The 24922-nt window shown below is 35.9% G+C and overlaps 1 protein-coding gene across 1 annotated transcript in view; it reads left to right on the plus strand.

Moving 5' to 3' along the window:
- Positions 1–24922, plus strand: part of LOC134527154 (mitochondrial outer membrane protein SLC25A46-like) — a 253647-nt gene that overhangs the window by 83733 nt on the left and 144992 nt on the right. Inside the window, exon 2 of the mRNA XM_063359548.1 lies at positions 18148–18251. Coding sequence (XP_063215618.1) covers positions 18148–18251 — 104 coding nt within the window. The remainder of the gene's footprint in view (positions 1–18147; positions 18252–24922) is intronic.

Below are 24922 nucleotides of genomic sequence, written 5' to 3' on the forward strand. Positions count from 1 at the left end.
CCCTAGTTTAACCTAAATTATTGTAATGGTTATTATATGTAACTGTGCTACTTAACCTATCTATGTGAATATTTTTTTCTCACCATGATGTTATGCTTTTAGAGTAACGTCATAACTAAAGAAGGTTCTTTTTCTTAATAAACTAAGTATGCCATTAGACATTTATTCAGTATTTATTTAAAACAAATATCGATCCTCTTTCCCCTACTTGTTTTAGGGGAAAATCTAAATTAGTTTGTCTGACCTCTCGTTGCTCCCTCTGATGTTATTTTTGTTATTTACTTAGCTCTCCTTTTGCTCACACACTTCCGTTTCTTTTACAGCCACTTGGGCATATATTTTGTTAGTAGCACGAGAGTCAGTTACTAAATTACGATAATAAAAATGTCATAATAAATTTAACATTTAACAAAACAAGACTAGTTTTGTTTTAAACTTTTGCTGTCTTATGCACTTTTATATTAACAAAAAATATACATAATTTCATTTGGTGTTCAAAATTGTAATGCTGTCCGTAAATTAAACTTTTCCGATGTTTTTGAAAGCTTAGTAGATTCAGAAGCTTGGGAAGGGGGTCTTGCCGCGGAAGTAGGCTCATGATGCCGGCTTCTTGTACGCTGTTGCTGTAAATTATTACGTGGACGGTGGTCCTTGGATCTTGGACCTGTTTCCGTCTCTTTGATTCTTGGACCCTGCCTGCAACAGAGATCCATTCTTGCGAATAAGAGCTGTTTGCAGACAGTCCCGAAAAACAATGGCCCAAAAGGCCTGAAAAGGGTTTGGGGGGGGGGGGGGGGGAATCTAGCGAAGTGAAAATAAACAGTCACCAATGCAGGGTGGATAATGCAGTCACTCAGGGTGGAGTCGCGCATTGGAGTCCCGACACACGCGACGCGATTTTTACAAAGAATTCCATTTTTTAATATAATTTAAATAAAACCAGAAAAAGAAAACTACTCTAACACTTCGACTATGAAACTCTATTGGTTGGCTAAACAATTCTATCTAAATTAGGGAGTTCATCCCTCGTAGTCTGTTGACTACATGGTGCAAGTGACAGCGTTCTTCTTGGCAGAGACAAGCGTCGATGATTACGGTAGTACCAGCCAGGAAGGACCCACGCACCGAAGTGCCGGTGCGCGCGGATAGAGTCTTAATTAAAGACAGGGTTCAGCCCTGGAACAAAAGGTTGGGGGGTGGGGGTGTATCATAGGTACCCGAAGATGCCTGAAGAGCTTAGCATACGGAAAAATGCTCGCCGCTCGCTCACCAGTGTCGCAGGCGGACTAAGGTCGCAATCGCACCGCAACTGCTTCCACAGTCGATTATGACAAGCTGTCTCTTATGGGAGATATGAGTAGTGCACTCTGGCGGCCAAGAGGAGAAACTGGCTGGAGGGTCATAGAAACGTTCGCTAGAGTGCACTGTGCGCACTCTAAACCAGCGGACAGAGCTAGGCCGCTGCTAGAGCTCGTTGAGGGCTCTGTCGGACAAGGGCGTATGTCCTTGGAGAGACCATGTACCCTGCGCGGGTTCACTGTAGGTCGATGCTCCGGGTTGAAGTTCCCAAGAAGCCACAGGGGGGAGAAGAGGGAAGGGGGTCAGAACTTGCTATGTCGCCTGGGAAAAACGTCGTGTGGATCGTCCCGAGGCGTCGCCGAGGACTGTAACATGGTCCTGGACGTGCTGCCAAACAGCTTACCTATGCTTGTCTCCGAGAAATGAAAGATGCTAGCGGTGGGCTTGGGGTAGCGTTTGCTAGCACGAAAGTCATACTGTTACAGGGAGAAAACGTGATGCAAACTGCGGTTGAGATGCTGCGATAACTAATCATCAGCAAAAGTATCTAATTGGGCCTGCGAACAAGCGCAGGTGCACTGGGTTGCACAAGATTACATCAGAGAGTACAGTAATGGAATCAAAATTAAATCAAATTTAAAAAGCAACTTTATTTTTTTTTTTTGGTTTCCTTCTTTAAAAATGAAAATTTAAACTTAAAATTCAATACTTGTGCCTGAAAATTCTGATAAACGGCACATATGGTGGAGGAGCTGGGGTGGATATTCGGTCAAATGGTATACACCCATTAATTACTAGATAATTTATTAAGTTGAAATATAGTTTGAATATAATTTTTTCAAAAATGTTTTAAAATCCATTAACTGTAGAAATTAGCTTGTAGTTTGTTACTTTTACTTTGGAACCACTTTTGTGAATTGGAATAATTTTTGCTATTTTCCATTTATCAGGAAAAACTTGAGTTTTAAAACTGTTGTTAAAAATATGATGCAAAGGTGGGAACAACTTTTTAGAATAAAATTGGGGATGCCATCAGGCCCTATGGATTTAGAAGTTTTTAGGGCGTTGATACTCTAATATATTAGGCTTTCGGAGATATTAGAGACATGTATAGAATAAGAGGACAGAGGTAGTCACAAGTAGAGTATGTAAACACTAGAGAAATACTGTGCAAATGTATTTGATAGCACAATTGGTTCATTGAAAATATCACCAAATACTGATCATAGTAACCATCTTTCATTAATTTTACAAATCGCCAGATTTGTTTGTTTTTTTTGGGGGGGGGGGGGGTTGTTAGTCATTTGTAGTCTGGGTTCACTGAATTCTGTCATGTTTTATAAACAATTTCACAAATTTCCAACAATGAGAGAACTTTGAATAGTAGTACAAGTTGTTATTTCTTTGTTATAGTTTGTGAAAGTGCTTCTTTGATTTTAAAGCTCGAATTAATTCTTTAGAAAACCATAGGGGAAATTTGATGTATTTTTGGAAGTTATTGGTATAAAGATATTGGTTTTATCAGATATACATTTTGTTAATTAATTTAAAAAAATCATTAACATTGGAAGAATTCTAAAAATATGACCAGTCATAATTTTTAATGGAGTTTTAAAGGCCCAGAAAATTACCGTCATTGTAATTTGTAAACAAAGAAGCAGTACTGGTACTACTAGAGCATGTGTACAGTTAGATTATTATATTTAAAGCCTATTGATAAATATCTTCTTTGATAAGCACGTTGATAGCTTGTGTTACTGTACAATGAGATAAATTAGATACACATAGGTCTAAAGATCTCAAGATGGCTGGTGTTATTATATTGGAATAAACTGAGACTAGATATAAAGTTGAGAAGATGATTGGCTTTGGTTTTGACATTCGTATGCATCATATTTTTGTGTGATTATTAAAACAGTCAATACCGGGAACATTAAAATCATCAAGAATCACATATGTATATCTTCTTGAAAGGAGGAAAGTTTTTCTACTAAGTTTTCAAAATATTCAAAATAGACATGAGTGATTTCCAGGTGTAAGTAGATACTACCGAGGGTTAAAGATTTAGTTGGCGATGTTTTTATTTTCAGCCAAACAGCTTCAAACAGGGAAAGTCGTAGATATAGACAGGTTGAACTGATAAAAAATTGTGTTTGTTGACAGCTGACAGGACACCACCACCTTTTTCTTCTTTGTAATTTGAAGATTTCTATCATTTCAGAAAACAAGATACTGGTCTGTGAAATAGTGAAAATTTAGGCTATTTTCTTTGAGCCATATTTTAGTTAGACAGATTATGTTATAATGAGATTTGATACAATTTTCAAAGAATTCATTAGATTTCATTTTTAAACCTCTCACATTTTAATAAAAGATTACATATTTTTTTAGAAATCTGCTTTACTGACGGAGATTATTATGATGCTCGTCCAGCTGTATAAGTGGATGCAATAGGCTTGTTAGAAATGCTGGGCTCCTCAGTAGTAGAAACATTGCTAATGATTTGATCGGGGTGTAACTTTCCATAGAAAGGTCTTATGAAACAACCACTTGGCCAAAATACGTTGATTCTATTGCAATCTTATTCCAGTATAGACACATGAAAGGAAGCGTATGAGTTGCTACTGTAAAATAATTCTTCCATAAATAATGAAATAATTGAAATATCGCAATGCAATTTTACTCAGTGATACTTCGAAAGAAGGTAAGGATAAAAAAAAAGCATTTTTAAATTTTTGTTTGCCTTTGTTTCGATGCACTCTTGTCCTATATATTCACCCTTTAGAAAATTACCCATATTTAATTTCAAAATTATAATGGCCCCATCATATTAAATACATTTCCGTGAATATTTATTTGTTTTACAATTGTCTGCCAATTTTTCATTCTCAAGTACCTGGTTATCTATAATCCAGTTAAATTGTAAAACTCAATTTTTGGCAAACTTTATTTATTTTTACTAAATTTTGAGTTGTTTTTAACGTAGCTTACCTAACACAACCACCCTTTTACTTTACTTTTATTACTTAACAAGCATAAAACAATCCTTGGAAATTAAAATGTTTCACCTAACCTAGGAAATTAAACTTTACCTAACACTTGAACATGCACAAATACTACTGTGATGTAAACAAAAGTCTTAAAAAAAATAAAAGTCTTCAGCTAATAAATTACAGCTGATATTACAATTATTAGTCCAGTCAATAAGTGCTCAAAAGAATGGTGTAGAGTGCATGGAATATGTGAGAATTTTTGACTTGGGGACCTTGTTAGGAGTAGTTAGAAGGTAAACATACTGAAAGTCCCTGCCCCTGGGAGGTGAGCTAAAGGTGGGAGGGGGGTGGGAAGGGCCATTTTTTTTTGGTTTTTCGCTTATATCTCAGTAACGGTGGACTGTAGAAACAAATAATCCAAACAAAAATGAAAGATAATAAAATTTCCTATAAAATGTTTTCTGTACATATTTGTCGAATTCCCAACAGTTTTTGAGCTATACGTTATTTAAAACTGATAATTTTCGATAAAATCATTTTTATCTCACTCTTTTAGTCAAACATTTGCTTCTAGTGCCTCCCCCGATCATTTCTCAGAAAAATTATTAGGAACGAAGTTGTAGAGCGTTAAATTACCTTTAATTTGATATACAACTTTTCCACTTTTTCATTTTAACTGTTGTAATTTTCTATCTTTATGAATAACAACACTTCAACAACGTTCAAAAACGTTTTTTAAAATATAATTATAGATTTTACTATATTATTACAAATATATAGTCATTCAAAAATGAAAACAAAAGTGCATTCAATGCAAAATCTTGTGTTTTTGAGGCGGAAGGGTCGAGTCTTATTCATCTTCGTCAGCAGTGGAGACATCGTCCAAAGATATTGGTAAAGTATTGTTGTCATCATCGCCTTCTTCCTGAATTAATATTGCGACACCATTTTTGCAATTGCCCATGCAATTTGGGCATGCCACAGAGCTGTTTAACGAAGCTTTTCTACAACTACATTTGCCACTTTCACATCCTTTGGTGCATCGGCAAAATATCATCTTCAAGATTTCTTCAGGGGCGGCATCCAACTCTGAGAGTTTCAGAACTGCGTAGTTGGTCATTCCTCCTCTCCCAACCCCAATTGGGTGCCCCACCATTAGGTTCCTCCCCTAACCACAGCTGTACTTGGTGATATGTCCGAAATGTATGCTGCTTAACAGCTCCTTCACTTGGAGGTAGAGTTGAGAGATCAGGCTTCATGTTTGCAACTATTTTGATGAATGATTTGTAGCGAAACTCGTTGAGGGATTTTTCTGTAGCGGAGCGCCATACCATGAGAGAATACTCATGATCCCAGCTGTCTCAATGGAGTCAGGGGAAGAAGTACAGTTGGGAAATACCTCAGTTGCCCATTGTATGTTCTTGGACTTCTGGTACATTTTGACAAAATCCACTTTACTTTTGCGATACGCTGCAGATGTTGTATCACAGCCTGTGAATGCATGTAAAAATAGCAGATGGGTATTGTCCTTAATTTTCAACTCCTGCTGTAGCTGTTGTGATGAATATACACTCGTCTTAACCTTTCCTCTTCCAGGTTTTACCAGAAGAATGTCACATTCAGTTGGAGATTTGGCTTTCAAGAGAACAGCCAAGTCGATGTCATCTCCAATAATGGCTACCGAGGAATTTTGCGTTTTATTGATAGCTGTCATTACAATATCAACATCAGCATCACCTGAAGCTTGAAGTGTATTTATCCCATTTTTCTTCAGCTTCACTATCAGTAGGTTTATCAGCTGACTCTTATTATGAAAATTAGAAAGGAAATCCTCTTTTTTGACCTTGATTTCACTTTCCAAACTGGCACTGATGTCCACACATCTCCTGAGTCGATATCGTCGACTCTGTTCCGCTGATTTCGTGCTGTCTGATGTGTCAGTGTACCCATCAAAAACCACTGTAATGGGTCTTCAGAAATATAATGTAACCATCACAAATGGTTGATACAGTTGTATCTTTTTGCCAAACAACTTTGTGGACCAGGAATCCCCCATCAACAACTAATTCAAAGGTAGTTAAATCAACATAATTATCAATTTGCTTAAACAGTGTGTATAGCGCTGACTTTCTGCACTTCCTCATTTCACTTTCATTGAAGAATGCCAAGGGATAGGAAGCCAGTTCATATTGCATATAATTCTTCAAATCCTCGTCCGATTTCTTGGTAATGGAAATTCACTGAAAAAGCAAGAATGGATCCACGACAACTTTTTCATTGTCAATCTGGATTGTCGAATTCATTGAGGTAAGAGGAAGTGCACGATCTTTCCGTGACAGTTTAATATTTGTGAATGGCATGTTTTCAATTTTCGCCATTGCTCGTTTGCCAATTGTAACTGCATCATGACATAATATTGTATCATTTCCCATGACTCCTGTTGCTATTGACATGATTTTCTCGGTCCTTAGAAAAGGAGGGTGGTTATCAAACCATTGTGTAAGCTTTCCAATGTCACTTGCATCTCGACTTTGGCGAGCCTTTCCAAAATCTTTGTGCTGCTCACTTGATGAAAACAAAACACCACAATATTCTTCGAGAGAAGCACATATGTCTTGAGTTGCAGTCATCCCAATTACCCATTTACTGAGAGCACTATCTGTCATACCTCTACCATGGCTCATGCCACCTCTGCTTGAGAATGATCGCATCAAGGTTGTCTCAATTGTCATATCTGACCACATGCCTGACCAGAACTGGTCATTCCTTCTCATAGTGAAGTAGCCTTTGTTCACGAACTTATCATACTCCTCTGGTGTTAATCGAGTAGAGAGGCTTTCCATATCCTGTACATATAAGTGGCAAGACTTGGCATATGGAAAATGTCCAGCAGCATGAAAATAGGGTATCATTCGTTTACAACAGTTAAGGTGAGCAAGGATATCACCAGACCTCTCTGCATGGATGAACTCCTTATCAAATTCACCATTTTGAGATCCATCGCTTCTCCAAATTTGTTAGCCACTGATTGGAGTAATTTGTCTTGGTTCAAAGAATTCAGTGAGGGAGGCTCGGAGAGAAAATCTGATGTAAGGGTGCTGATGCATGTCTGCTCTTCCTCCATGAGTTCGACTTGGTCTAATATAATGTTTGACAAGGTATTTTCAATGAGAAAATGACCTCGCACTGCTCTGGCAAAGGTGTGCCCATTCAGCATTTTGTCTACTGATAATGGAGCATATATAGTGGATAAGCTTCTTTCAAACCAGCTCCCATCATGAGGTATCCTACACACCCTAAAAATGACAATAGCAGATTAAATCTGCCGAGACGTACAACACAACTTGACAGCTCAGAGAGTGATGTATCCATGGCAGCTGCAACAATATCCCTGGCTTTCCAATATAGGGGTTGATTGAAAGTTACGAATATATTTTTTTGACTTGTGTGCATAGTGCAGTGCTGTAAAAACTGTGTCATATTCCGATGGAGGAGCATTTATAAAAGGAAGGTTAGTCACTCGAGTCTTTTTACTTGGTTTTCATCTTGTAATACAATGCATGTACCCCTTCCATTCTGGAACTGCAATACCTTGCTTTTTGGCAACCAACCATAGGATGTCATGTGGTGCAGGATGTGGTGGCTCTTCTGGTATATCAATGGGCGCCACAGTCACATTTTGTAGACCTCCTTTCATCGCGGTGTATGTTTCTAGTGGAATAATTCCGAGTTTCCCAGTTTCAGCAGACAAAGGCATTGTGTTCAATCTTGGTATTTCTGAACCTTTTTCAATATGGTTCAATGGAGTGACACATTTGATCCCACCCATAGCATGGAAGGTATTAAGCCCATCTATGATGCAAACATTGAAATCCACATTAACAAAAACAAGTTGGTTGAATGCAGCTGCCTTGTTGGTTAGCTGAGCGTGGGCAATCACAGATAATTCTAATTTTTGTGCTTCGTAGTATGATGAGCTGAAACCCAGACTTGCTAAAAGATGAATTAAGTTCTTTGAGGCGTATTTCCTGTGTAGCAGAAGGGAAATTCCTGTCAGTATTGGTAACAAGAAGATGTGATGGCATGTCCAATAGCAACACATTTTTTCCTTGATTCCTCAGTTTTCTTTGTTTTTTCAACATAACCTCCTCAAGAAACATTTGGAGGGATTGGGGGAGAGAATCTGCATCCTTCAAGAAGTTATCTCTTGGTGGGTAAGTGTTATAATTGTACACTTCACTCTGAATGTCTTGCCTTATTATCTCAGCAGCTTTTCGGACGAATCTAAGTCGCTCTGCTTGCTCATTGTTTTCCTTGTTATCATACCAAGTGTTGGTAAGCAATTTGTACCCAGTGTCTCTAAAACAAATTACTGGTACTTTAAATCTGTTGGCTCCTGCCGTCACGATTATGCGATCTTTATACCTCTTCAACAGTTCTGTTTTGATAGTTCTCCACTCAGGTTTCCTCCCAGTAATAGCACCAATAATTTCGTTTACAGTGAATTGACAGTCACTATTCCCCTCCAGTAAGTCACTAACCTGTTCCATTGCATGTGAAACATAGTCTTCATAAGTGGATGTTGAGGGTTTCTGGTATAATGGCCTCACAAAGTCCAACCGACATTCATCATGATACACAGCCTCTTCTGCAACTAAATCATACACGGAGGAAAGACGACCCATCACTTCATCTCCCTATTGATCATGTCTAGCTCGAGCAGCATCCATACTTGTTACTTGTTTGTCAGTTTTGTTGCATCCTTTTGTGATATTAGTAACTGAAAATATCTTCCTACGTCTCTCCTTGGGCTTCTTTTGCTCACCCTCAGCACTTTCGGCACAAAAGAAACATTTTGTTTTGAAATCGAATTTGAATTGTTTGGACCTCTAAGTTGCAGGCTCAGGTGGTTCTGATGATTTTGAAAGTAACTGTCTCTTTAAATGAGCCTTGATTGATTGCGGTCTTGTGTAATTTTTTCGACATTTAATATGAATCAGAAGGGTGTCCAAACTTTCTAAAAATGAGCTATTGCCATCTCCCCTTTCTCTGCTTGCTTTAACGAGTGATAATAATCCTTTTTTTGTCACTGTGGAAACACTATAACCCGGTTCATTGATTGTTTCATCACACACAAAACACCGAGTAGCCATTGCGCTCACTACACTGTCAACATTTGCGTATATTAAAAAAACACACGTAAAATGTACCCATATTACAGACACAAACACTTTCTGTACAACGCTCGACGAACGTTTGAAGTGAACTGAAGATAAAAAAAGAGACCTGAGTAGGAAACTCCATCCCCCTCCACACGGCCTTTGTTTCTCGTAGGACTTCCACAATGTTAACCCTTTCCCGGGCGTGAAGTACCAGCGACTGTCATGTTATTTTTTTGAATTACTATCAGCCCATGTAAATATGTTCTTTGTATGATTATTAATAATAATTGAAAAACTACTATTATAAAAAAATTCTGTTTCATTTGTAGTTACCATATTTCCATTGTTGAAGTGTTGTTATTCATGAAGATATAAAATTACAACAGTTAAAATGATTCATTGGCAAAATTTTATATCAAATTAAAGGTAATTTAACGCTCTACAACTTCGTTCCTAATAATTTTTTTGAGAAATGATCGGGGGAGGCACTAGAAGCAAATGTTTGACTAAAAGAGTGAGATAAAAATGATTTTATAGAAAATTATCAGTTTTAAATAACGTATATCTCGAAAACTGTTGGTAATTCGACAAATATGTACAGAAAACATTTTATAGGAAATTTTATTATCTTTCATTTTTGTTTGAATCATTTGTTTCTACAGTCCACCGCTTCTGAGATATAAGCGAAAAAACAAAAAAAAAAGGCCCTTCCCACCCCCCTCCCACCTTTAGCTCACCTCCCAGGGGCGGGGACTTTTAGCATGTTTACTTTCTAACTACTCCTAACAAGGTCCCCAAGTCAAAAATTCTTGCATATTCCATGCACTCTACAATGCGTTTATTGACTGGACTAAATGCCCTTTCACTGAATGGTTGTAGGTAACTTATGTGCCGGAAATTAGGTACTTCCGCTATTTTTTTTAAAATTTTTATTATAATTTTAAATTATTTTTGGTAATTTTATTTTCCATATAATTTGGTTACAAAAGGGTGATTTACACTTAGTTAAACTTTGCGGGCAAAGCCCCGAGGCATCTTTTCTCAGGGGCCAATCTGATCTTTTGCAAGTCTAAAGACATCGTTAGCAGCCCGGATGACATTTCTCCCGCTTGCAGTCACGTCCGTGGTCTGTAATATTAATTCCCTACATGACTAAATTTGCATAGAGCAGCTTCTGGCTTGCAAGCTCTATTTCTTAGAGGCCCGCTGAGCCCAGCGAGTCTCGGCATGACCGAGTATCTCGTGGACCCTCTTTCCCAGCCTCGTCCCCCCCTTTGGTTCTCAGAATTTAGCCCAGGATCATTGCCCTGACGTGAACTCGCCAGGCAGTGGCCTACTTCAAGGACAATTTGCCACAGAAGAAATATGTGCAAATATGGACCACACACGACATCTAGTGGCAGAAATAGTAGCTTCTGCACTTGTCGCCAACGAGTGGAGCTAACGCCCGCGACACCTGGTGGCGACATTGCCTCATGTCCTCCCTCTACTTTCCCTTTAGGCCGCCAGAGAGCAGCACCGGCTGCGCCATTAGCCCCAGGCTGTGGCAGACGCCTCGGGCGAGTCAATCCCTTTTTGTTTCGGATACCCCTCAACAGGTAGCGCTAAAATCGGCCAGTGCTACCAACTTTGAGATATCGAAGTCAGAGTTTTTTGTGATATCCAACCTTTCAGTCCGGACGCCAAAGTCTCCCCCCCACCTTTTGATTGAGTTATTCCTTTTAATTAAGAGATGTGGCCCCTCCGGGGACACTTCGCGTTGCGATTCCAGACGGACTGCATTAGATTATCGGCGGATCGGCGAGACTCACAGCTAGACTTCTGTCCGGCCGTAACCGAAGATATAGTCAGTTAGACAAGCGATGCTATCCCTATAAATTATTTTAAGTAGTTTAGTCTGTCTGTACACAGCATAGTTGTTATTTTTTTTAATATTTCTTTTTTTAATTATGGAAACGCCCGCGACTCCCGCGATTCTGCGATCTTCAGATCCGGACGTGCTACGCTTCGGCTCTAGAAGCTACCTTCCCTGTCTGGTGAGTTCCTATCAGTTTTATTTCCAGACCTCCCCTTATCTTTTTGCAGGCATTTTCTGCCCAGTTTGCTAATTGTCTGTGTACCAGTTCTGATCATGTTTGATTCGGACTGTTCACAGACAGGTCCAAGAGCCGGATGCGGACCTAGCCGCATTCTCGCACACTCCCTCTCCAACAAACAGGTGCCCTGACGCCATGTTGACTGCTGGACTCCGGCCAGCGAACATCAGACCTCCGGTTCTACAATATTTATGAACCTTTGGAATAACTTTTAAATTACTAAGTTTGAAGAGATAAGAACTATATAAAACTTTCGTTCTGGACTTTAAGCTCTTACATTGGTATTGTTTGTGCCTCTTTGTATTTTTTTTAATTGATTTTTTTTATGTTAAATGAAACCTTTAATATTCTAATTAGTGCCGGCCCGTATTTTTAACATATCCGAGAGTTTTTTTTTAAATTATGTATTTGAAATAATATTTTAACACATTTTAATACCTCTTATATATTTGTCTCTCATTCAACTGTTAAGTTTCATCATTTAAATAAATATAGAGTAATTATATTCAGACGGAATCACACCTTGTTTCTGTTCATTCCTCATGTCCTTGTGAAACTAAAAGGTCTACTGTTACAGCAGTGTGTAATGTCAATGGTAATATTTATGTATTTAATCTTATTTACCTACACTGCCCCAACGTAATACTTAAAAGGGTTTTTTCCTTTGATCCCTTTCCAGATTTTTAGCTTTAAGTAACAGTTGTCATTGTTAATTTTTTGTATTCCAAAATATATACTAACAATGTAAAGGGTTTATATTAATAATTATTAATATTGTGTTTTAATTATGTAAACTTTTTAATGCCTTATGCTTTTAATGTCTCCAGCACAATACTTAAATGACCCAATGGCTTTGGTATCTTGGCGTGGGGCACATCATCACAGCCTGAGGACAGTTCTGGGTGCTTCCAGCACCCTGGGGACATCGTTACCCACTATTGGCCAAGTAATTCTGATGATCTTTGAACTGTACTAAACTCTTTCTTACATCTTAGGTACCCGTCTCAGAAGGTCGATTGTTATGTTTAAATTAATTAAAGTCTTTCATAGGACTTTGTCATAAATGTGAAGGTACCGATCAGCCACGTAGGTGCACTAGACTTCAACTGAACAGATTCATGGCGTAGGGATTTTCTTTATCTGTTTTAATATTATTTTCTTTAAATTTTTACCACTGTGATTAGTGGAAGCATGAATCGTGGAATCAAGGAATCTTGCTAGAACCATGTGTTTCTCTTCGACAACATTGATCTAAATTCTCATTTAGGTTCTCTTTCAACTCAAAGAAAGATTTTAGTTCCTATATTGATTAATAATTGCTATACGTAGTTCCAAACTAAATTGTCCTTGCTTATTTGAAGTGTCTGGCATTAAAATACTTTCATTTAATAGTTGTAATCCACTGTACTTATATGACCAAAATAACAAACACTAATGACATTATATATATATAGTCTCATCATGTGAACCTTTTGCATCAAACTAGTGATAAGAAAATTGTTAAAAAAGTTATATCTTCTGCCCCATCATAAAGTTAATTGTACCTTTGCTTTCATCCTTTTGTTTCATCTGTTTATTGTATACTATATGTGATATTCTTAATCATAATTTTTTTTCCTCTTTTGTCTTATTTAAATCATTACATACTTTTTTGTTATTATGCAATTATGTTTGTATTTGTTTTAATATAGCTGTGTTTGTATTGTCTTTCGACCTACATGTGTGCGATTGTAACTGCCTGCAGGTGCGCCCATCTACATGGTTTGTTTCATGTGGTGGTGACCAACTTTGCATAGTGCAATCTTGCTTGCAATGCCTGGCTCCATGCAGTGACCATATTTGTTATGTACTTGTGCTTCTGTGTTGTTATAAGCTTTTTTTTTTGAGTTTTCTGTATTTGTATTTTAGTTTTTTTGTGCCCACTATTAAATTATCATAGCTGTCGGTGAGCATGCTACAAATAAAAATAAATAAATAACTGATTAAATTGAGTGTTGTAAATGAGCACATTATTATATAATCCAATGAACATTCGTAGTCACTGAAGAACTTGTAAAAAGGATTAGATCTTCAAGACAATATAGACCATTTTCTACAACTTATATATAGAACTTTTCTTCAAGATTTAAGTGCATTTGCTACATCGGAATGGTTCAAGGGGAACTTTGAGAAATCATTTGTGCAAAAGGAAAATAGTCTACATTCTATTCCAGCTAAGAACATATGACCTGCAGATATCCTGCACTTATTCTTCTACTACAAGATCTGTAAGTTTTATGATGAACAATTGATGTAAACTTCAGCAAAATTAAGGTATTAGTCTCATTGTATGTGTTGATGTTGTTTGTTATTTGTTAGTTGTAGGAATGCAATTACCTATTTGAATTTGTTTGACCTCTAAAGTATTTTATGTGTTAACAATATTAGAGGCTTCCTCAAGGCATTTATATAATTTTAAATATTTGTATGCTTTATTGTGATTAACTAGCTAACCAGTAGTTCTGTATAATAATTATCTGTTATAATAGCTACTCATGTGTTTTTCCTGAGCTACTTTAGTTGAGTTGTATGATTTAACTCTGAGACATCTTACTAACATTCAAGAATTTTATCCGAAATACTAGAAATTCATATTGGTAAGTAATTCTAACTAACGTATAATTATTGTTGAAGATAAATAACTTTTTGCAGAATTTTTTTTGGCAAAGGTAAGAATGCATATTAATAGTTTAGTTGGAGTAATACCATTTATAGTTTAACCAGTCTTTATATATTTTAATCTAGAAGTCATAGTATATTGATCAGAGATTTTTGAACATGAACATAATAAAATTTTTTATAAACTTTATCTATACTAATATTATAAAGCTGAAGAGTTTGTTTGTATGTTTGTTTGTTTGTTTGTTTGAACGCGCTAATCTCAGGAACCACTGGTCCGATTTGAAAAATTCTTTCAGTTTTGGATAGTACATTTATCGAGGAAGGCTATAGGCTATATTATATTATCAATAACATTAGGGGTCCTTACTAAAAGTCCAATTTAGAATCAAATGCGTTGAAGGGGTTAGATACAACATGCAGTACACGTACGAAGTGTTGTTGACAATGCCGCAGGTGCATAGAAGTTTATTTCCTATTGCCTATTAACAATGTTTCCACGCACTAGATGCCTTATCATTCTTAATTTTCCCATACAAGTAAAAAAACACCCGTGTGATATTAACAACGAAGCAATCAGTACCCTCATAAGAGTTCAGTTTATTTAAATACTTTTTATCACTTTAAATCGCAAACCTAAACTATTGTTTTTTTTCCTCTCTCTGTGTTTAATTTGTTTTTTTATTGCCCTTTTTTTCAAGTATATATATTTTACAGACTTGAAACTTCACAGTAATGTTCCTTATGTTACGCAGGATGCCATTTTCCGAAAATTAGATCCCATGGGTGGTTAAAACCAGGCAACAGTGGGTACTTTGTCTGCATGAGAACAGGATTTTGCATTGTTCATGCCTTCTGCGTCTCCATGTCAACGGGCATCGCACGGCAGTGGCGTACTACCCACAAGGAGGGGCATGTATAATGAGCGGCGCAAGAGTGATCTGCCTGTAGACTGTCGTAGCGAAGTACGGATACATCAGTTGTACGTTGCGTGCACGATTCGGGAAACCATCGGTGCTATTAATTTTCTCTCTGGTACATTATACAGCATTGTAATACATTTTCACTGAATTTTTTTATTTACCATTACTGTAAATGGGAGATGTGGCTTAATTTTTTTTCCATTAGTATAGCCGTGCGAAGCAGGGTCGGGCAGCTAGTTATATATATATATGTATGTATGTGTGTGATAATATTTTGGTTTTCTTTAATCATCTCTGTGAAGGACAAGTGTAGGATATTAACTTCACTGAGTCGGGTAGTAATATCACAATTTGTATCATGAAAGAATGATTGATGATTTGAAGGAACTATACAAACTTAAAGCAAAAATTGTTGAATATGTTTACTTTTTGTTAGGTATTGTAAAGAGTGAAACAACACCTTCGTAGAACAATAATTCAGGGTACTAAATTAATATGTTTATTATTTTGTCTTTGAATTATTACAATATGTTACAATTTTTGGTTTGCTATGTTTCATTGGACATTTCAATGGTTTTTGTATATATTAAATTCATGTTTTATATTTGCATTCTCCAATGCATTGTTAGTTACAGCAAGAGACTAAATAGGAAGTCGTGTATCTATTGATAATTTATTAAAATTGAATATTTATGCTATTAAATTTTGTATTTTGGTACTTTGAACATTTGGAAATATATCTTCTGTATCAACACATGTATTCAGAAAGTAAAAATAAGTGCAAATCACAACTTTGAAAATTTATATGTAAATTTGAGAAATGATACAAAATTGTAATGAGAAGGGGCATTGGTCAGCAAACTGTTAGTTCTCAGCATAAGATGATTAACTTATGTTTTACAAGTGGTGAGAGTTTCATCGTCTGGGAAAATCAACAACCAAACCTTCAAATAGAACAGTATGTAGTTTGAATCAGAACTTACAAGAGACAAGAAATTATACTCCGATGATCCAGCATTTATATGTGAAATTTACATGAATATATTAGTTTTACCTCAAGAACGGTGAATATTATTAAAAACCAATATCAAGATATTGAATAAATGGTTGCAGAATAAAAATTTATTTTAATTAACAATTTTTACACTGAAATTGTAGAATTATGAGTCTGACGAATTATAACATTAAATGTCAAACATCGGATGTTCCTGCAAACTGTAGGAATACCAAGCACTGTATAAAACGTGGAAGAAACTATAAAGTTGGCATCATTTTAAAGCAATGTAGGTTTCTGGAATAAAGATGACTACAAGAAGCCTAATCCTTACAATGTGGGTCTGACGAGGATATCACTACGTTTTGACGACGTTATACAGTACGAGAGAAAGAGTTTCCATGGAAGGAAGGAAGTCTGTGGTTGCTGATCCCAGAATTGACACGGAGGCCATGCAGATTCCAACTTGGAGTCATCACCTAGGCTGACCAAAGGTCCCGGTTCCAGCAGCTGACAATGATTCCATCCACTACGTGTCTACGAAGTTCTTTCATGTCAAGAGACAGAGCCATCACAGAAGTACGGTTGTGTATATAAAGTAAAAGAGTGAGGGCCTATGGTAACTTTTCTCTTGACGTAATAAACTGTTTTGCCACCATTTTGTATCAGCCATCCAGTACTGAACTAAACTATCATATTTTATAATTAAATAATTGTGTCGTTGAGAAGCATTGTTGCTGGAAAATAATACATATGATTCGAATGGTTTCAACCAAGTTAGGTTGATAATTGAGGTTCAGTCATAACAAAAAGTCACAAATTTATTTTATTTATTTATTCATCGTTTTATTTTGTTTTAATTTAACTTTATGTTTGACACCCAGTGGTCTAGCTCTACTTACACTGAGTTTAGTTTGTGGATAAATAATTTTAAGTTTTTTAACATTGTTTTCCTTTAATTGAATCTTATATTAAGAATTATATTGATAATCATCTCTTCTCAGAGCTGATCTACCACAATTAACCATTCAAATCATCCGTAGCTACATTATAATACTTATTGAATGTAAAGAATGGTAAAATCAATTATGTTTTATATAAAAGAGTATTAAATGATGTATTGTAGTATGGTGTTCACAGAAGTTTATTGAATAAACACCAGAAGTACAGTTTCAGCTCGTTTATTATTTTATATAGTTCCATACATAGATTCTGGCTCCCGCTTTACAAAACTGTCATATTAATACTATGACTTAATGTGGTAGGGTTTAACACACATACACTAGAATACACACACCTAGCACATTATAGTATATGTAACCCTAAAAGTATTTTGTTTCAAATGTTAATCTAGTTTCTTGATGTCTTACTTTTAATGGTAGTTTTATTTCTGTGTATTTTGTAAATGATTACATGTAAAACTGGCCATAAATAAAGGCTCTTTAGAACATGTAATACATAAATAAATACCTAACAATTAAGCTTAGTTATTGGCTCATGCCATATATACATAAATATATATACTTGTACAGATGGTAGACACTGAGGTCGTTACAGAGGGTAAACTCAACACCCCAGTTCAGGGACACTGGGAAAGCCATGAGCCCGGCCTGTGGCAGAAACCTCCCAGCGTTTGCCTGGAGTGACCAGTAAACTGTAGAAAACTGAAATAAGACTGATCTGGGATCCGAACTGGGTCCTCTGGAACGTGAGTCGAGTGTCTTACCACTACACCATCCTGCTCCATATTATAGCGTAGCAAGTAAAGTTAACATATTTTCTACTGTATAAATAATAATTATGACACTGAATGCTTTATAGTGGTACATTCTCTAATCTTGGTTGTTTATGATTTTTTTAAACTATCACCAATAAGATTTAATTTAGAACTATTCCACGTACTACTGCTCCTGTGAAGTTAATTAGTAATTCTTAAACAATAATGGTGGCTCTATGGTCCTTGTTCATAGTGCGCTACAGACTGTGAGGTAGTATGTTCATGCCAGTGTGGTCTCTCCACAGATGCTGTAGTAAAGAAGTACGTGGGGCTCGGCGTGGGGCTCGTCAGTCTGATCACAGAGAACCTGCTGAGTCATCCGTTTGTGGTCTTGAGGAGACAGTGCCAGGTATGAATGTCCGCTGTGAATTTCCTGGTGCCGGACGATCTCCGTACGGTGTAACTGTGTATCAGTAGTGAGCTGTGGCATGCCCTAAACATCTGTATGATCATGGGCATGATTTATATCAACATTCTAATAATAGTTTGTATTTCATTTATAATTTCATTTTGATCTAACTGTAACTTATACTAATTATTTATTTGAGAGCAAGCCTGAATAATACATGTGACAAAAATCAATAACACCTTTCTAAACAACCACTACTTCAACCAGAGGCCATGGTTGTTGAGTGGTCAAATCACTCGCCCTCTACCAAGGCAGTCCAGGTTCGATTCCTGGCAGGGTTAGACCCAGAAGTTTCGCAAGTGGGACACATGGCAGACATTGCAGTGAGTCATCGGCTTTTCTTTGTACACTCCTGTTTCCCCCACTCATTCATTTCGTCAGTCATTATGGTAGGCACTAATATTTGTTTTATCATTCATTAATTTTTCATTCATTCATAATTCATTCACATTTACCCACAAGTATTTTTTCCTGTGCTAGATAACACTTAAAAATTGGTTTCTACATATTTATTAGGTACTTTTTAAGTTGAATACCAGGAATCTTTTCAATCATAGTGCGTAACTAGTAGCACAATTTAAATACATATATGTACAGGTATTTTTATTTTTTGAGTTATTAAAACAGATTGATTCTAGGGCCAATACAAAAACAACTAGAGTGGTTCCGATACCATATTTTCAGATACCGATACCGATACTCCGATACCATTCCAATACCCCGATACCAGTGTTTTTTTTTTATTATTTTATATTTTTAAATGCCGATACTGTTGTCAGTGTGTCTAGCGGCCATGAAAAACGGGAAAAACGGGAATTGTACATGGATTTTATTTGCACGGGAAATGTACATGAATGTGCGGAAATTGTTTTAACATGTGCGGGGATTTTATAAAAGCAAAAAAAAAAAAATTAAAAAAAATAATTTCCCAGTTTACCGAGAAGTATCATCTTATTTGTTTACGTTACCGAATAACGATTGAGTACAAAATGTTTGCAAGAGCAGACGACTATGTATAAAACCAAAGGGAAGTTTTTTTTTTGTGTTGGCTGCATGTGGTAGGTCGTTCGTTTATTCTTTGTGCTCAAAATGGCGTGTGCGTGATTTATTGTTGCGTGGTTGATCTGGTAGATTTACCATCTTCGTTTTGCTTTGGTTTTGATGCAAAAACTGCATCAGTAAAATAATTCACATGTGTAAGTATACATTTTCACTTTCCTTTTATGTTTTGGATTGTGATTTTTAGTGGTATTGTTTGGAGAGTTTCCATTTGCATTTATTTTGTGTCATACCACGTGCCTCGTAATTTTTGTATTATATATATGTATAAATTAATATAATTACTGACTTTTCAGTATATGCTCACATTTACGCAAGGCGAGCAAGTAGTGTTCGGGTTAATTTAATATAAGTAAAATGAGTATGTTAGCACTGTGTACCTACATGTAGACAATTTTGCCTACAAAATCAATGACTTTTTTTGAATTTGTGAATGAAAATTAACAATAGCTAGTTTTTCAAAACGTAATTTTTCAAAATGTGTAATTATTAATGGTAAATGTTAAGTTTTTTTTCATTTATTACCTAACTATTTTTAATCCCGAAAGTACCTTTTCCTCCAGTTATAATTAATAGTTAAACGTTGCTCCAAATAATACTGTACGGTTTAATTTTACATGTGTTAGAGTTGTATTTGTCTTTATCCAGGTTAACATTTGTATATAGAGCTGTTCTATATTAAACCTTATGTGTGTGTGAACCTAGATGTGATTAACAGAAGAAAATTAATTGGGTTTTGTTTTGGGTTGCCTGTTAGGTAACCAAAATATGCAAGCCTTCATAGGATTAACAGTTTACATAAAATATAACTTCGTCGTACCAGGACCATTGTAAATAACTACCAAGCATAAGGTTATGTTTTGATATCAAAGTGTATAAATTTTTGTTTCAGTAAACATAAGTTTTACAAAATAATTTCCCTGCCTCTCTCAGTTATATTTAATTTTAAATATAAATTATTATTTAAAATATTTTGTTAAATTTATTTGTGTTTCATCTGAAGCTTTTTGATTAAGAAACATTAATTCTTTTGAACCATGCCAAAACACCAATAAAATTTTTATTATACAGACTAAATGTTTGTATTTTTAGGTTCTTGATCACACAGAAGCATGGCTCGTAAATCACGAGGAAAGATATCTTTCCAGAGTGATTGGAAGAATGAATTTCCATGGGCTGAAGAAGTAAAAGGTGATCGTCATTCTGCAAAGTGTTCTTTATGTAACACAACATTTTCCATCCTCTCAATGAGAACAGCCGTTGTCAGCCATTCTAAAGGAGCTAAGCACGTAAGTAAGTGTAAAAGCATTCAGAAGTCTGCAGCAATCGATTCCTGGGCTGTTTCTGCGACTTCAAGTTCCTCAGCTGGTCATCCAGAAGAACTGACATCAGTGTCTGGTGTACTATCATCTAAATTGTGTGAATCCTCAACATTAGGTGTGAGTACCTCTTCTCATGTTTCATTGAATGTAGTTTCTTCAGTGACAGCAAAGACTCAGTTAGTTTCACATCGTTTTGATAAATATCTGCAGAAAGATGAAGTAACGAGTGCCGAGGCATTGTGGTGTATGCAAACTGTCATGAATCACGATTCTTTAAGAGGGGCTGCCAGTAGTGTGTGTCTCTTTCGTAAAATGTTTCCTACAGATCCTATTGCTAACAACATGCAGCTTTAGAAGGATAAAATTTCTTATGTTATTGTGTATGGCCTTGCTCCATATTTTGACACACTTTTGAAAACAACTTTGCAGGGATGTGATCATTTTGTTCTTAGTTTCGATGAGAGTATGAATAAGGTGGCACAAAAACAGCAAATGGATTTATTTTTAAGATTTTGGGATCCGAAAATAAATCAAGTGACTTCTAGATATCTTACTTCTGTGTTTCTTTTTCATACGACTGGAGAAGATCTTCTGGATGCCATTAAAGCTGGGTTGGATGGACTTGATTTAAATAAAGTAATACAGCTATCAATGGATGGTCCAAATGTCAATGCCAAAGTTGCCAGGCTTTTGAAAGAATTGAGATCAGAGCCAGGGTACCCCCAGTTGCTGGATATAGGTACATGTGGGCTTCACATAGTGCATAATGCATTCAAAACAGGCATTAGAATGACTGGTTGGGAGATTATAGAGTTTTGTAGAGCCCTCTATAATTTATTCAAAGAGGCTCCTGGTAGACGTGGTGATTATGTGAAGGCTTCAAACTCAAATGTTTTCCCTCTTAAAGTGTGCGCTGTAAGGTGGATTGAAAATGGTAAAGTAACTCAAAGGGCCAGAGAAATTTTACCCAATGTTCAGAAATATATACTCATGCAGCAGCTTTTCACTTGTGAGCAAGATGTTGACTGACAAGCTTCTTACAGCCAAACTAGCATTCTTCGAGTTACTTGCCAATGATGTAGAACCTTTCCTCACCGAATTTCAGGCAGATGTCCCAATGGCTCCATTTCTCTTAGACAGCTTATTTTGGAAAGTACACCTTTGCATAAAAGTGATGTTTTGAAGAAAGATTGTAACAACTCTTTTGTGAATATGAAGGACATAAAATACATTGATGTTGGATATGGTACGAGGTCTGCATTGCATAAGTGTGTTGGTGTTTCAGAGAAGGACATCTTGCTATTCAAGAAAGATTGCAGAATTGCAATGCAGCATTTTGTAGTGAAACTTTTGCAGAAGTCTCCATTAAAATACAAATTAACCAAAGCACTGACTTGTCTGAACCCTGCTCATATATGTTCAAATGAAGGATCTGAGAAGCAACTGACAGTTGCTTTAGAAGTAATTCTTGACGCAAATTTGTTTTCATCCAGTGTCGTAGAAAGAGCCGATAGAGAATATAAGGCTTTGTGTTCTGATCCAAGTGTTATTGATGAAATGAAATCTTTTTCTAGGAGTGAAAGTCGACTTGATCAGTTATGGTGGTCTTTTGTACATGACAAACAAGAATATGAAAATCTTTCAAGGGTTTTAAAGATGCTGCTAATAATTTCGGACGGGAATGCTCATGTAGAACGAGGATTTTCGATAAACAAACACATTTTGGTTGAGAATATGAAAGAAGCATCACTAATTGCTCAGCGACGTGTGTTTGACTTTGTTGCCAATGAAGGAGGACTTCTTAATATTGAAGTAACGAAGAAATTGATTCATTCGGTTAGAAATGCTCATTCCAAATATAAGGAGCACTTAAAGAACTCAAGAATACTGAAGTTGTAAGTGCTGAACAAGAACGAAAACGTGCTGCTGCTGAACTAAAGGAGTTAGAAATAAAGAAACTGAAGTTGTTACAAGATACAGAACGAGCGGTGTCACTCATTAATGAAAGAATCAAGGATCTGCAGAAGTATGAATGACGTAAAAATGTAGCGAGTTAGTGTTTTGTAAATGATCATGCTCAAACTTGCAGAAGTATTATGTGAAATAGATTATCATTCTCAACCATATTAAGTCTTTGTCATTGTAATTCATTGTTTTAAATTATAATTTCTTCCTTTAAGAGCACTCAGTTAAACCATGTATACATAATTTATAAAACAATTCCATTTACATCAATTTTATTCTGTATGTCTGATGAGTAGATTTTAATTTCTTTTTTGTAGTCTGTCAAGTATTTTGTCTCTAAAGTGTCAAGTTTTTGGTACGCATACTGTTGTGTAATTTGGTATTCACTTTCATGAAACTATTTAATGTTTAAAATTATAAATTTAAGTTGTGGAGATTAATTTTTGTAAAAAAAAAAAGTGGAATAGCTAAGAAATGTTCAATTTTTTGCGCCATGGCCTAAAAAATTGTTTAATTTTTGGAGGATGTAATTTTTTGTAATTTAAAAAACTGACCAGTGTTATTTTTGTGAATTTTTTGTTGCGTGTTCTTAAATTTGTTATATATATGTACGGGAATTGTACAGGAATTTTATGAAGTGTTTTTGCTAGAAACCCTGGTTGTGCAGTAATGTAAAAAAAAAAATTTAAAAATTAATCAAAATTTAAAAAAATACTTTTATTTATACTACACTATTAAAATAACAAAGTAATAATTGAAATATGTTTGCACAGTATTAGAAAGATTGCAAGCTAAAGTAAATCTGATGCCCATTTTATACACACATTCACTTTACTTAAGATAGTGCAAATTTTGTTTCAAAAACACTAATTGGTTTACATGTTCAGGAAGCAATAGACTGTGGTGATCTGTAACAATAAGTACAGCTTGCGAAAATACTTTTTCAGAGAAGACTGAACCAGCTGGTACAGCAAGCCAGAATTTGGCCAATCTCTTGAGATTCTTGTATGGTGAAGAACCCCAGATACTAGCCGGGGATGTATCATAGCTGACAGGAGACTTGCTAAGATAGTCATTCAGTTCACTCTCAACACTGGTTTCACCAACTGCAAATCTTTTGTTTTTGGCCTTCTGACTTATCAGTCTTTTGGTTACCTAGATAATAAAGCAATGGACATTAAAAATCGACTCTTAAACAAGAAATTTTTATTAAACTTCCTGAACCATTAAAATTTATGTTACTAACCTGCAAAAGAGAGCGTTGATGATTTTCTGTTATTTTTTCACATTCATTGTTATCATCATCATCATCATCATCATAGCTTTGACTATTCTTGGAACTAGCAGCAGGTTCAATGAGATAAATTTCTTCGGAAATCAGTTCTCTGCACTTTCTCAAAGTGTTGTCAGTGTCATCATCATCATCATCATCATCATCATCGAAGAAACTGGGTTTGTACGTAGGATCCAGCACTGTTGCCAAAATATTAGCCTTGAAGTCAAAAAGTGGAAACCGTCTTACCAGCTCTGAATGTAGGTCATTCAATAAACCTGTCACATTCTGCTTTTCTAGTTCTTCTTGCAAGTCAAGTAAAACTGATTTTAGGCCATGAATCAAAGGCCAAATATCAGCTATAGATGTGTCTTATTTTCAGATCTTATTTGTGAACTGAGCAAAATGAATTAGAATTGTTAGGACATTGCCAGCCAAGACCCAGTCTGATGGTTCCAAGTTTGTAACTTGTTGGAATTTTTTTGCTACAACTGAAAAAAGAAAAAAAGTTATCTTACGAAAAGGTACGTTTAGGGCTTGTGTAAGCATTTTGTAAATATGGAAAAATGGGATAGAATAAAATGAAATGAAAATACACTAACCTGCAACTGCATCTTTCTGCTCGACAAGCCGATGTAACATAAGAAATGCTGAATCCCATCTAGTGGGTTCATCTTGTAATAAGCATTTGTTTTTGACCCAATGATAACTGTGCTGAATTCAAAGCCTTCATTCCAGATGTTGAATGCTTAAAAAACCCAACAAGTTGTCTTGCCATTTTGAGAAGCTTTCGTACATTGGGATGGTTCAAAACTGCTTGATTGACAACCTAAAACAAAAATAAATGGTAAATAGGCCTACATAAAATGAAGAAAATTACTGGTAGAATAGCCTAATCATGAAACTGATCCATTAAGTTTCAAAAATGTTGTTCAGCAGATTGATAGGAAATCTCTACAATAAATTTAGTAACATACCTAATAGTTAACTTA

Source organism: Bacillus rossius, chromosome 1, assembly GCF_032445375.1.
Source record: "Bacillus rossius redtenbacheri isolate Brsri chromosome 1, Brsri_v3, whole genome shotgun sequence".
Lineage (NCBI taxonomy): Eukaryota > Metazoa > Arthropoda > Insecta > Phasmatodea > Bacillidae > Bacillus > Bacillus rossius.